The sequence below is a fragment of the Misgurnus anguillicaudatus genome, chromosome 12 (assembly GCF_027580225.2).
Source record: "Misgurnus anguillicaudatus chromosome 12, ASM2758022v2, whole genome shotgun sequence".
Classification (NCBI taxonomy): Eukaryota; Metazoa; Chordata; class Actinopteri; order Cypriniformes; family Cobitidae; genus Misgurnus; species Misgurnus anguillicaudatus.
In genome coordinates, this window is record NC_073348.2 from 36,953,220 (window position 1) to 36,968,946 (window position 15,727).

General features: G+C 35.1%; 1 protein-coding gene across 1 annotated transcript; it reads right to left on the minus strand.

Annotated features, from left to right (window-relative positions):
- Positions 1-1,982: 1,982 nt before the first annotated feature.
- Positions 1,983-15,540, minus strand: LOC129446552 (cGMP-dependent protein kinase 1). Its single transcript, XM_055207708.2, is given in 21 exon segments — positions 1,983-2,708; positions 2,833-2,899; positions 4,050-4,112; positions 4,254-4,376; positions 4,528-4,676; positions 4,678-4,692; positions 4,817-4,958; positions 5,027-5,116; positions 6,721-6,860; positions 6,945-7,041; positions 7,119-7,193; positions 7,720-7,785; positions 7,949-8,043; positions 8,121-8,198; positions 8,286-8,349; positions 8,480-8,585; positions 11,662-11,775; positions 12,229-12,395; positions 13,388-13,502; positions 13,871-14,099; positions 15,268-15,540. Coding segments are annotated over 20 exon segments (2,058 nt in total). The 5' UTR covers positions 14,067-14,099; positions 15,268-15,540; the 3' UTR covers positions 1,983-2,612.
- Between the last annotated feature and the right edge of the window lie 187 nt (positions 15,541-15,727).

Below are 15,727 nucleotides of genomic sequence, written 5' to 3' on the forward strand. Positions count from 1 at the left end.
GTGGTCTCATTTTCCGGCTCTCCTAGAGTTGAACATTTGATTTTTGCCATTTTGAAATCAATTCAGACGATTTTTGGGTCTGGCGGAACCACTTTTGGCGTGGCTTGGCGCGATCCATTGAATCTGATTGGACCATTGGCATCGCGCTCAAGGGTGACCAGGGAGTTTCGATATTTTTCCTATTTAAAGCAACACTATGTCGTTTTTTTTTACCTTTAAATAATGTCTCAAACATTATTTCAGTGATAGAACAACTTTTAACTGGACAAATTGTACTGTTGCTGCAACCTGAGCAGCCTCCTAGCTGCTACAGGCGCACTCTGAGGGTGGTGGTGGAGGGTAGGAAACACAGCCCTGCCCTCCCCCTGCCTGCAGAAGAGTGTCTGATATCAGGCACTGTTGCGCTTTTCAACCACATGGGGGAGCTGTAAGTCATTTTTACATGGAAACTACATAGTGTTGCTTTAAAACTTGACTCTTCTGTGGTTGCATCGTTTACTGGGACCGACATAAACTTAAAAGTTGGGATTTTCTAGGATATTACGCAGCACGCGAAAATAGTCCCCTTGGTAACTTTTAATAGCAGGGGACTATTTTCGGGCTCTGCGTAATATCACTACTCCTCCTGCAGCCATTTTACATCAGCAAAGTCCTTGATTATTACACCAGAATGAGAGTATAGTTCCTAGCCATATCTGCCTTGAAAATCACAACTTTTGATTTTCCGTCGGTCTTGGTGCACAGTGTAACTACAGAAGAGTCAAGTTTTAAATAAAAAAAATGACGTAACTCTCTGGTCGTTTTTGCGCGCGATGCTGGTGGTCTAGTCTGGTTGGATGGATTGTGCTAAGCTATGCTAAAAGTGCTAGCGACCCAGAGATCGGCTGAATAGATAACGGTAAAAATCAAATGTTTAACTCTGGGGGTGCTGGAGGGTGAGCCTATTTTCAGGAAAGGTGGAATGTCCCTTTAAGAATGCAGGCGCTCCGGTAACAAAAGTAGATCTGTTTGTTAATATCACTTTACATCGTAATATTACAGATATTTTTTTGCATTGTTCCTACGATGATTCTTTGTGATTCATATATTCCAATTACAATAGGCATGATTCCCAAGTGATCACTAGATTCTGCTTCTCCAACTATATTAAATGATGTTTGTGCTGTTCTGTTGTCTAGTCCTGTTGTTGTAAGATTTCATGGCATGGCAGGACTCTGCTGGCAGAGTTTTCGTTTGTGAATTCCTCACTAGATGTGAAACGATTGGTAATATGTTTACATATTTACTGTAGTAAAGGAAGTCAATGTTCGTTGAATTTCATTTTCTATTCACTACCAGCATTCCATACGTTTCATGTAAGGAATTAAAGGGATAGTTCACCCAAAAATGAATATTCAGTCATCATTTACTCACCCTCATTTTGTTACAAACCTCTATTTGAAGCAGGTGCCTTTTTTGAGCACCAAAACTGTTCATACTGTGGAAGTTAATGGTGCTTCTGTTTCCTACAAATATCTTTCTTTGTTTAGCTGAACAAAGAAATTAATAATGGGAGATTAAATAATAACCAAATTTTTATTTTTGGGTGAACTATCCCTTTAAGAGTTCACTGTGAATGACCATACATATCACGCTATGTCATCTGTCAATAATGTTTGCTTGTGTCCGAGATGTAATTATTTAGTCTTGGTACTAAATATATCACGCAATCGGCTGTGGTTAAGCAAAAATGTAAATCTAATGAAAGCAAATTTCATATCTTAAATATATGATATAGTAGATATTTTCTTTCATTTGATATTTTTGACTACTACAGTTAAGTTGTTTTTACAAACTGAAGTAGAAATAATTGGTAACACGTTACACATTTGTTAACCTTAGGAAATGCATCACCTAATACGAATTCACAATAAGCATTTATCAATCGTAGTTCATGTTAATTTTAGCATTTACTGATATATTTATAAATATAGTGATTGTTATGCACAGTGAATCAACAAGAACAATTCTGTTGGCATTAAATAACATTAACAAAGATTAATAAATGCAAAAATCAATATAGCTTATTGTTATTTCATGTTACGTAATGCATTTACAAATTTTAACAACTACACCCATATTGTAAAGTCTTACCAAATATTGTTTTGTAGTAGTCAACAGCATGCCTTAGATGCTGCATGGAGCTTAACTGGTTTTGAACCAAGTTTGTTTCTTTATTAATTAATTTGGTTATGAAACTTTCCTCTAGCATGTGTAATATGACTGTTTTGGGTGCTTCTATACAGAGAAGGTTAAACATACTGTGTTATATTCTTAAGAGTTTGTTACAAACCAATAAAAAGACATCAGCTACAAATATATCTCACTCCTGTTTTCCATTTCTATTAACTTTAAATACAACATCACTTGTAAGATATGAGCATCTGTACATCGGTCATAATGAGATTGATTTCAATCATTGATATTTACTTAGTCAATAGTAAAGATATCAAAGTTATATTTTCACAAAATGTTCTTTATGTAGAAAACAGTACAATTATTATAACTGGGTTTTCACAGACTGGCTCCCATATTTCTATATAACTAAATTATTTCCAGCAAATTCAGTCCAATCAGAACTCAATATCCCAGCCAGATTCCTCATCAGGTGGCTCATCTGTATCTTCAGGGAAACAGTCAAAATTGCTTGTGTCCAAAGGGCCTTCCACCTGGAGCAAACAAGCAGCATAGGGATGTATTACTTTCTCAAATTAAAATAAAGCTAAGTTAAGGGAAAAACATTTGGAGGATAGAAAATCACTGTTGAGTTTGAATGAAAAGTTTTACACTTACATTTGGTATTAACGGGGGTGTTAAAGTGCCTTCACGAATACCATCCCAGTTAAAACCTTCAAACCATCTGCAATTCAAAATCCACACAAGTTTTTAGGTTATTATGAGGTATTAAAGAATTTGTACCTTTTATATTCATTGACAACCTGTCTGATAGTGCTTTGAAATGAACCAATAAATAAGGTCACCCTGCCGGTAAAAGTCATTTTTTTGTGATTCTACATAAAATCATCCTACATACTGTAAATAACATTCTGTGAAAATATAACCATGAAATATTTAATATTCACTGAGTAGAGTCATGTAAATGAATTAAATCAATGAATGAAATCAAACATTGATGCTCCAAATCTCATCATTAGATTAAACACTGCAAAAAAATGACTTTCTTTCTTAGTATTTTTGTCTTGTTTTCAATACAAATATCTAAAATTTCTTAAATCGAGATGTATTTTCTTGATAGGCTAAATTAGCTAGATAAGAAAACAAATCTAGTTTTTAGAAAAAAATTATTGAATTTGTGCTTAAAACAAGCAAATAAATCTTCCAATGGGATGATTTTCCCCCCCTAAGCGTTTAAGAAAAACAAACTTTTTTATATTTTTTTCTTACCCTATTGGCAGATTTTTTTTAGCTTGTTTTAAGCACTAATTTTATATTGTTTGTCTAAAAACTAGTTTTTAGACCAAAAATATTACGTTTAAGTGATTTTGTGCATAAAACAAGCAAAAATATCTGCCAATGGGGTAAGCAAAAAGATCTTGAAAATTTAAACTTGACTTATTTTCTTGGGTCGTTTTGCTCATCACGAAAAAGCATCTTAATTTGAAAAATTTTAGATCTTTTTACTGAAAACAAGACAAAAATACTAGATTTTTTTTTCTTGAAAATAATTTTTTGCAGTGAAAACAAGACAAAAAAACTAAGAATTTTTTTCTTGAAAATAATTTATTGCAGTCAAGTCTTATACTGCAATTTTTTTTTCTTGAAATAAGTTTACTTTTTTTATAAACACTTAATTCAAGAAAAATTTTCTTATTCCATTGCCGGATTTTTTTTTTGTCGCTTGTTTTAAGCACAAATTCGCTTTAAGACTTTTATATATTTTTATAGACAAAAATACTAAGTAAGAATGTCATTTTTTGCAGTGCAGGGTCAAATATGTAATATGAGTGTTTTTAGCATTAAATGGCTACATACTCCATGAATAAACCTACTTGTGTTTCTGTATGTCCTTAACACCATTCTTCTGGTTGCCAAGTCTCTCAGATGGATTGTCCCTGTTAGACACATAGATAGACAAATAACATAGACACATAGTCAAATTACTTGCATGACGGTTGGGTTTCAAAATCTATTCAACTGCCTTTCCAGAAAACAGTCCGTTTTATATACTGTCTAAGTGTATTTTGAGCTTGTACCTGCAAAGTCTCTTTATCATGTTTGCAGCACTCTTAGTGATTTTCTTGGGAAACTGGACCATATCAATTCCTCGAAGAATAACGTTATATGTCATCATGGGATCTGTCCCTGAAAAAGGTGGGCTTGAGGTGAAAGAGGAAATATAAACAATACAACATTTAGGATCAATACATGAGGTCTCGGATAAGCCTTGAATATTCACTGACCCTAAAACACCAGCCCCTGGTTGATGGTAATATCATTGTTAAATCGTCACCTTTATTAACAACCAACCTTCCGCTCAACAGCTCAAATATGAGGATCCCAAGAGACCAGCAGTCTGCGGAGACATCATGACCTTTATTCAGACTGATCTCAGGAGCCACATACTCTGGAGTTCCACAGAACGTCCAAGTCTTCTTCCCCAGGCCGACTTTTTTTGACAAAACCAAAGTCAACCTAGATCGCAAAAAGCAAACATGTCAATGTGGATAAATACTGTATTACTTTCTGGTTTCCAGCCCAAATCTTTAAACATTAACCACTACCCTATAAACCAATAACAGTATTGTATAGTAGCTACCAGCTTGGCATATCCACGCTGATCCAGTATGATGTTCTCAGGCTTCAGGTCTCTGTAGATGATGCCATGGCAGTGGAGGAAAGCGAGAGCTTCCACCACACATCCAGTGTAAAATCGTGTTGTGCCGTCATCGAATGATCCTCTAAATGTATAATCACACCACGTCTTGAAATTTTTGAGTAATAATGTATAAAAGAAAGTTTGTTTTACCTGTCTCTGAGCAGAGTCCACAGCTCTCCACCCAAACACGCCTCCAGTAACATATACAGGTACTTGGAATCTCTGAAGGTCCGATACAATCTGGAGCATATAACCATACAGTCTTATTGTGTTTTTAATAAAATTATTTAAATTCCTTAACATAAATAAAAAAGACAATAAAAAATGTGACCCTGGACCACACAAAACCAGTCATAAGTCGCACGGGTATATTTGTAGCGATAGCCAACTTTACATTGTATGGGTAAAAATTATTAACTCATTCCCCACCAGCCTTTTATACACTGCAAAAAATGATTTTCAAGAAAAAAAATCGTAGTATTTTTGTGTATTCTTGTTTATTCTTAAATTAAGACGCTTTTTCTTGATGAGCAAAAAAACTCAAGAAAATCTAGTTTTAGACCAAAAATATCAAATTTAAGTGCTTTTGTGCATAAAACAAGTAAAAAATCTGCCAATTGGGTAAGCAAATTTTTCTTGAATTTTTCTTGAATTTAGTGTTTACACTGCAAAAAATGATTTTCAAGAAATTTTTTTTGTATTTTTGTATTGTTTTCAGCAAAAATATCTAACAATTCTTAAATTAAGATGATTTTTCTTGATGAGCAAAACGAAGAAACAAGTCCAGCTTTTAGAACAACAACATCAAACCCAAGTACTTCTGTGCATAAATCAAGAAAAAAATCTGCCAATTGGGTAAGCAAATTTTTCTTGAATTTTTCTTGAATTTAGTGTTTACACTGCAAAAAATGATTTTCAAGAAAAACAATTCTTAGTATTTTTGTATTGTTTTCAGCAAAAATATCTAACAATTCTTAAATTAAGATGCTTTTTTTTGATGAGCAAAACGAAAATAAGTCTAGTTTTTAGACCAAAAACATAAAATTTAAGTGATTTTGTGCATAAAACAAGCAAAAAAATTTGCCAGTGGGGTAAGCAAAATTTTTTTAACATTTTTCTTAAAAACTAAATTCAAGAAAAATTAAAGAAAAAGTATATATTTGTACTGAAAACAAGACAAAAATACTAAGATTTTTTTCTTGAAAATAATTTTTTGCAGTGTAAGTAAAATGTTCAAGATTTTTTTGCTTACCCCGTTTTATCCACAAAATCACTTAAATTTGATATTTTGGTCTAAAAACTAGACTTATTTTCTTGAGTCATTTTGCTCATTAAGAAAAATTAAGAATTTGTAGATATTTTTACTAAAAAAAAGACAAAAATACTAAGAATTTTTTTCTTGAAAATCATTTTTTGCAGTGTGCAGTGTAAAAAAAGTTGCCCACCAGCATTTTTTGTCATTTTCACAAATTGCTTTTTTTTTAAAGGGATTTTGTTAGAGATCAGAATCAGAATGATTATCAAAACATACATGGAGTTTAAGTTTTCTTTTTTCAAATTGGGTAAGAGGCCAACTAGTGGATAATAGCGAAATTACAGATTACCATAAAAACTTGTCAGTAAAGGGTTATTGGCAGGGAAATGTTTTCTCCTAATTGATGAGATAACTCGTAAATGGCGGGGAAAGAGTTAAGTTCAGATCATGTATTTTTTGATTGATGATTGGTTCTTTTAACTGGAAGGCGGGACTTCTGTCGGCACAGTGGCCATATTGAGCATTGTGCCCTATTCATAGTAATAGCAGTGCTCATCTTGTTATATCCGGTATCTTTGGTTGTGCTGACCTGACAGTAAAGGGACTGTGGGCTTCCATCATGATGCGTCTCTCAGACAGTATGTGTCCCTGTTGACAGGTGTCCAGTATGTGACGCTTTTTCAAAACTTTCATAGCAAAAGAGCGACTCTGGTCATTTTTCAGCTGTACCTGTGAAGAGCAAGAAAACAGACTTTCTATGTAACAGTATACTGTGAGTTTTGTATTAGTTTCAGGACGTTGGTCTGATTATACCAGCTCCACGCGACTGAATCCTCCCATCCCTAGTGTGCAGATCACGCGGAAGTTGCTAAGAGACAAGTTAGCGAAAAATGCAGCTTCTGCGTCTAACCTGTGAGAAATGTCAGGTATTTTAATGATCCATTAATAATGATACGTCTCATTACTAATGAATGAATGTGTGCTTACTTGGCCTTCACCTCCTCGCTTTCGTACATTTGGTTGCTCATGTTGTCCAACCCTCCAATGAGCTGTTTAAAAGATCTGCGCAACATGAAAATTATTAGCAGTGAATTTGATCGATTTTAAAGGAAAACACCACGTTTTTCCATATTTTACTATGTTTTTACCTCAACTCAGATGAATTAATACATACCTATCTTTTTTCAATGCGTGCACTTTTAATCTTTGTACCGGCTTCTTGAATGTGTTAGCATTTAGCCTAGCCCCATTCATTCCTATGGCTCCAAACTATTTTTTTCTTATTATATTTTGTGCCACCATACTTACTTGTGTGACTACTCATGTAACACTCTTTAAATAGGGAAAACATGGAAGTGTTTGGTAGCTTCTAAATTTATCCCTGTTTGGAGCCATAGGAATGAATGGGGCTAGGCTAAATGCTAACACATTCACAACGTGCTGTACAAAGATTAAGTGCACACATTGAAAAAAGATAGATATGTATTAATTTGTCCAAGTTGAGGTAAGAACATAGTAAAATATTGGAAAACGGTGGTGTTTTCCTTTAAGTAATTGTGATCGACTGACTGTTCTGCAAGCTTCTTACTCTCGGTCCACAACTAGACACGTCACATCACCGACTGCCATTACACTTGCCGTACGCACATCTTCCCTGGGAGAAAAACAATTAAATACAGTGGTTAATATATAACATGACTATTTAATGCCAAAAACCTCTCAGACAGCAGACGACTCCGGGCCGAAACTGAACCAGGTCACGGCTTTGGTGCGGATCGGGCCCAGAGTCGTCTGCTGTCATCTGGTTCCTCACTGACCCTTTGAGAGCTTGCTCTCCAAACCAGTCACCTCTTGCGAGTGTGGACAGGAACGCAGACTCCTCATTGGCTGATTTCTGCTGGGTGACCCTCACCTGTGTACATATATATGACTTCTCATCTAAGTTATACACCGAAAGCAGAAATAAACATCAGGTCGAGTCTTTCTCACCTGGCCGTCACTGATGATGAAGAATGTGTCTCCGGTGGCTCCTTGTCGAATGATGTAATCGCCATCGCTGTAGTGCGTCTACAGGGTAAAGTGATGATTAACATCTAATTCAAAACTGCTTCCATAATAAACGTGTAGCTTAACTGTGTGTCCTAAAAGTCTCACCTCTTCCAGGACATCAGCTAATTTACTCAGCACATCTTCGGTGAGGGTCTTAAAGGAGGGCACACTAAAAACACAAAAATGTATTTATATTACTAGCATTTCTGATAGTAGTACAGTATTATTATACAATTAAAGCCAAACATTGATTTAGTTTTAATGCATAAAAGTTGATTTAGATTTAATATTGTTTCTACCTTCTTAAAAATTCCATGTAGTTGGAATGCTTGAGAAGGCCCGTCCTCATCATGATGGTCTGAAAACCCTGCCGGTCTATGGCCCATAGTTTGATATAAGTCAGAGCTGAAAAGAAAGGAAAAAAGAAAAGAGAGGAAGAAAAACTATTCCTGAAAACGTGCGACTATGGCTCATCCAAATTGATATTTAAATTGATAGTGAAAAAATACCTCAAACACTGGAATGACATTGAATGCACACATTGGTTAACTGATTGCATTGTGTTAGCAACAGAAAGGTCATGTGTTCGATCCTTGAGAACACAAATACTGATAAAATATAAAGATTGAATGAACCTGTAAAAAATCAGTTGCTTTTGAAAAACTGGAAGCTGTGGTTGCCAGAAAACTTGTAAACATCTTTGCAGGTAAAAACTGTGAAAAATATGGTGGCACTTTATTCAGATTACAGTAAAGTTTTGTATATTTCACAATTCTTAAAGGGGTCAAGATGTTGCTAAAAATAACGTTATTTTGTGTATTCGATGTAATGCAATGTGTTTACGTGGTTTAAGGATCGCAAAACATATTTCCCACCATACATTATAGTTGTTCCTCTATGTACCGCCTTTTTGAAACGCTTTAATTTTTACAAAGCTCATCGTTCTGAAAAGCATCTTAAGCTATCATTGGCAAGCTATCCAGTACGTTGTGATTGGCCGAATACCTCAAGCGTGTAACGGAAATGATACGCCCCTTACCATATTTGGAATTTCAGTTCCCAAAACACATCTCCACAACATGGCGGCGGCGTCAACAATACTACAGCGAGAATAAAAGTTATGTCTTCTTTCTTTGCGCATACAAATGGGCGGTCTTATGCAAATCTCTTCACACACAATGACGCAGATATGTGGGAACATGTTTGAATGTGGCGTTTTAGGCATGCGTGGATATTTGGAACTTTACGGATCTTTTACACTGCAAAAAATGATTTCAAGAAAAAAATATTAGTATTTTTGTCTTGTTTTCAGGAAAAATATCTAAAAAATCTTCAATAAAGAGGATTCTTCTTGATGAGCAAAACGACCCAAGAAAACAAATCCAGTTCCCAGACCAAAAACATCAAATTCAAGTGACCTTGTGCACAAAACAAGCAAAAATATCCGCCAATGGGGTAAGCAAAATTTTCTTTAATTTCTCTTGAATTTAGTGTTCATTAGAAAAATGTTCAAGATTTTTTTGCTTACCCCATTGACAATTTTTTTTTGCTTGTTTTATGCACAAAATCACTTAAATTTGATATTTTTGGTCTAAAAACTAGACTTATTTTCTTGGGTCGTGTTGCGCATCAAGATAAAGAATCTAAACCGAAGAATTCTTAGATATTTTTACTGAAAACAAGACAAAAATACTAAGAAAAAAATTCTTAAATTTTTTGAACCCCAAAGTCAAAAGAAAACCTGAAATCGCATCATTTGACCTCTTAAATCATGTTTTTTATTAATTTATTAGCTTTATATATAAATTATATGTTACTATAAATTTGCTTTGTACTTAAAGGGATACTTCACCGATTTAGCATTCAGCTTTGTATCTGTAGAAACCCAGCAGTATTACTGAATGACCATGTTTCCCTCCATCATTTCCCCCTGAGAGGAGAGATATCTGCATTTTGGTTCTGCAAAAAAGTCCTCCGATGATGCAAAAATCGTCATATTACATCATCGGAGGACTTTTTTGCAGAACCAAAATGCAGATATCTCTCCTCTCAGGGGGAAATGAGGGAGGGAAACATGGTCATTCAGTAATACTGCCGGGTTTCTACAGATACAAAGCTGAATGCTAAATCGGTGAAGTATCCCTTTAATAGCATACAGCTTACCACCATAACAAAGGTCGTAAAATGGCATGTCATTTCCAGCTTTTTTTTCATAGATTGTTGCCAATATGTGCTATGGTCTTTACACAAATATAAACCACCATGATGGTAACACGTGACATGAAAATAATGCTATAAACATGAATTAAACAACACAAAATGTAACATAAGTCACCCTCATGTATGTAACTGGTAACATATATAAGAAGAAAGATAATTATTTAAATATAATATCATTAAATGTATGCATTTGAATGGATCAGCAAGGAATGGATCAGCCTTTTACTGTTTTTCAACAAAAATTTGCATACAACATATTTTTAAACTTACAAAAAACAGAATTTTAATAATATTTTACCATAAAAAACTTAATTTTCAATATTTCCCAGGGTTGCTGCTTATCAATTAAGTGAAGGTCTTGCTAAATGACCCTTTGTCACATCATTCCCCTAAATTACATTTCTAAACTGTATTGAGTGTTTATAATTAAAGTTCATGGGGTTAGGCATTGCAGTGGGTTTGAATATGAAAAGCCAAGCTCACATTTGTTAAAGGACATACATATTTCAACTGCAAAGTTGACTACGCTGTCCTTGAAGCCATTGTGCGTTTCTGATGTAATTCCTGTGGGTGGATTTCGCTCCAAGTAAACAGTTAACGGTTACATCACATCTTCCTTTGGTGTCCTTGCATTTATTGTGTGAAAGTTGTGGTGTTTACATGGCCAAAGATTGGACATAACTAGATATATATCACAAGGAAGGTTGATAAGAAATGTGCCCATGTTAATCATGGTATCACACATAAAAAATGGGTCAATAATAAAGCCTGGTGTACACTGTGATGTTTTTCTGCAATGTACAATTGCTATGCAGTAGATCTTATGGCATACTCTTTTGCTTGCTGTTGCAGTACTTTATATACAACGCAGTATTCAGTAAGACGCAACAAATCTGCACATAGGTGAGATTGCTTCATAGAACTCAAGAAAGAACTTGGATACCCAAAGGACGGATTTTAATTGCGTTTCATTATTGAAATTAAACAGAGAGTCGGTTCATTTCACCCCAATCCTTCACGCTAAACTAGTGTGTCGTAAAGGACAAAAGAACAGTAAACTCAATATGGTCAAACATCTTAGCAATTACACAGACGAATCCACATCATTCCCTCTGAGGGAGACAACAATTTACAGAGCTGAACTTAATGTTAGACCCACTTCCCCGTCTTTGCTTTTTGTCATGCTAAGCACGCCAAACAGAAACATAAATTAAACATTTGGCTTCCTTTAGAAATCAGTTTGAAGTATTTTATGTGTCACCTGTGACGGTGGCCGTGCGTGTGCAGTTGTATAGTATGGCGAGTTCGCCGAACACCTTTCCCGGCTCAATGGTGCACAGTTTCTGCCCTCCTTTAGTGACCTCCACCATCCCCTCTGAACACAAAACACAGATTTAAAACCTTGAGACTGTACAGGGCCATAAAATGCGTTTAGTTATACATCTTGTTTATGTTGTGTCTTGTGTATGAGTGAGACTCAGTCTGCAATATTGTGAGCACATAATTAAGCATCTCATTATGAAGCAACGTGATGATAGCGTGACCGTGACGGACATGATGTTTTTGTGCTTTTCATCGGCTAAGGCTGATCTGAAATCCCTTTGTACAGTTTGTCTCTCCTGTAATAATAAGAGCCGGGGAAATAAAAAGACATGTCATTTGACGTGTTGTCTCTCGGTCCACAAAGAAACGCTGTCAGAAACAGATGATGTGCAGCTTGCCAGATAGTTAAATACAAAACAAAGTAGAAGATAAAGGTTTAGTTTGGACAGTTCGAATTGAATATAATGCCTTAAAAATGTGCCGGACAGACACATAGGTTGTTTACCTTCGAGTACATATACGGTAGAGCCGTCGTCTCCCTCCTGGATGACACAGCAGCCCTGTGCCAGTGTGGTGGGATACATGCAGTCCATGATGGTGAGGATCTGACCGGCTTCTAAGTGCTTCATGAAATCATTTTCCAGCAGAGCCTTTTGGATCAACTGACGAGATCTGCAATAATTGCGGTTTGATGAATAATTGAGAGATGACATAAAATGTAACATTTTATTATTGATATACAGTGTTGGGGTAACGCATTACAAGTAACGTGCATTACGTAATAATATTATTTTTCTGAAGTAACGAGTAAAGTAACGCATTACTTTATAAATGTACACATTAATTTGTGAGTTACTTTAAAAAAAAAAGTAATGCAAGTTACTTTTCAGTTTAATTAATTTGATGTAAAAAACAACGTAATGCATTAAACTGAACGTATGGATGGAAATATGCAATTTCTACATGCAGAACTTCTCAGTCATAAAAGCTACCTGCAAGGCCTGAAAGAGATCAAGCCTCAGCCAAGTAAGAAAACGTTGCGCAAAAGTAACTAAAAAGTAATTTAAGCATTACTTTCCATAAAAAGTAAATAAGTAACGCAAATAGTTACTTTTTTGGGGGGTAACTTAATATTGTAATGCATTACTTTTAAAAGTAACTTTTCCCAACACTGTTGATATATTGCAATGGCCAGATCCACACCGGAGCTACCGACTTTGGCATGGATCCGGTGCGGTTCTGGCCTGAAGTCGTCTGCTATTTGAATTTTTTTAATTATCAGACTAAAAGTCTTTTTAATTGGCTTTTTTTTTCTTAAATGAGATATTTATCTAATGTCTGACAGACAGTATAATGACCGATCCATTATTCACTTTTTAATGTGACGTTAGTTGTGTAACACAGAACAACAATCCTTCAGCGTGCAGTAGTCTTATTCAAAAAGAGCCATGATTTATTAGATCTGCAGTACATTTGTCTTATAAATATTTCCTAAGCACTTAAAAGGGTATAATCATAAATATTCTGCATGATAAATGCTCATTTTGTTTCACCCATTTTCTATTTGTCTCCTTGACATTGCGTTCTCAATCGGCCATAAAAAAACCATAGAGTTTGGAGATGTGTCTATCTTTTTGGCGTGTATGGGCATTGATTTAACTCACTCTTCACTCTTGCTGTAGTTGGTTAAGGTGACATGGGTGAGTTGATGTGGGTCGAGCGCTGTGGGTTCAGCTGATATAGCCTGACGTTTAGTGCGCTGGGGCTCATCTGGCATCGCTGCTCAAGTGCCAATAAAATAAAACCACAAATTATTTTTTTATTACTCATTTTTTTATTGTTAATAAAACGTGTATATTTGTTTCATAAAATGTAAGAAATGCTTTTGAATGGAAAACATTAGATGATGCAATCATGTTCTAGGGGGCTTCATACTAGTTAAATTGAAAAAGTTCAACTAGTCTAACTTAAGACTGGTGAGAATGATTTTAAGTCCGTTATGTGAAATTTTTCTAATTTGAATCTGAAAAGTAAGGCCTTACTAATCGCTAGTTAGACTATTAACTATGTTTATGCAACCAGCCACTGGTTCCATGATTAAACTTAAGTGTGTGAATGTGTTTAGGGAAGTGTAGTTCCCATCTCACCTGTGTTTTCTATCACGCCAGAGGGGTTATGTGAGACAGAGGCAGTGTGGAGACGGTCCAGCTCCCCCTGTAACTGTCTGATGAGGTCATCTTTCATGTCCAGTTCCAGCTCTAGCTCATCGATGAGGGCGTCACGTTGTCGCAGCTCTTCGATCTTCGTCCGCAGGGCAAACTGGAGGTCACGGAGCGTACCCATCAGCCTGAGAGATGACCAAATGTACCAACACCACTGGAGGATTACACATTTAAACATGCAATAATGAGTTATCGAAAATACACCGAAACCGATATGTAACACTGTTTAGAATGGTTTTTCAAGGGGACATATCATGAAAATCTGATTTGGGTCCCCAATGCTTCTATCAACCTAGAAAATGTGAAAAGAACAACGCAGTCACTTAATTTTGGTAAACCATTCTCTGCAAGCATGTGAAAAAATAGGTCAGTGAAATTTGCCTCCCCTTGTGATGTCAGAAAAGGATCTTATTATAATAATACTGCCCCTTAATCTGCATCCACCACAACCATTTAGTGCAGAGATCAACTCATTTGCATTTAAAAGGACACACCAAAAAAACTGCATATTTTGCTTACACCTACAAAGCGGCAATTTTAAAACGTTATAATAAATTATCTATGGGGTATTTTGAACTGGAACTTCACATATGTACTCTGGGGATGTCAAATATTTAAAAAGTCTTGGGAAATGTCCCCTTTAAATTTGATTGATCCCAGAAATTAAGATGTTATAGTTGCTTGGAATGAGAACATTCCCAAATATAAAAACATAAAATACAATACAAATAAATAAATGTCGAATAGAGATACCAATGAAATAAATATAAACATAGAGAAAAATACAATTACGAATTTTAGATGAAATATATTTTTAAAAAAATATTTCATTTTGGTTGGTTCAGTTGTATTTACATAGTTCCATCAGAAAACATAGTATACTTTTATGTTTACTATAGTAAACTTTAGTAAAATTATTAGACTGTCTGCTATAGTAAGTTTCAAAAACACTATAAAGTATTTACTTTAGTTTATCAGTTCACTTTTGTAAATACTACAGAATAATACTGTAGTATATAATAACAGTGTGTAAATTACTAGAACATACATTATACAACAATTTACTTGAGTTTACTATAAAACAATAGTAATTACTTCAATTTGCTCTTAGTTGTAAGCAATAAACGAAAACCTTATTATAAGGAAATCAAATAACAAAATTCACAAGGCTACGTAAGCTTCCATCACATAAAACAGAAATCTGTCGGTCAGTGATAATAAAAATACTTTAATTAAATGTATTTAGCTGTTCATGAAAGAAAAACGCTTTTCCTTTACGTTAAAGTAAAAAAATAAAAGAAATACAGTCGCGTCCGACTTACCTAAAATAAATAAACCCGCAGAGGACTGCACGGATCCACACGCGCGTCTTGGACCAGAGATCTGGACGTGTCTTATTTCCTCGTGAGCTGCCTAAATATACGGTATTTTAGACGAGTCCATTATGTCATACTGATACATTACAAAACATATGTTGAATGTATGAAGCGGCTGCAAGTGTTATTGACTGCAAGATTGGCTCGTTGTGATGGACTTTTTAATTGTATTTTTATATATATATTAAATTAGAGCAGCTTTAACAGCATGTACTGGCGTACTTACGAGTCAAAACTCTTCTACATGCGCACTCCCCCTCTCTTTCAGTTTGTTCGGACAGATCGTTTAAACGAACCGATTTAAAAGCGATTCACCAGTTCAAATGCATGAGCGTCGTCACATTGCCAACGCATAAAAACATTAAATAAACATTATTACAAAGAAAGACACGTAAACACGACGTCT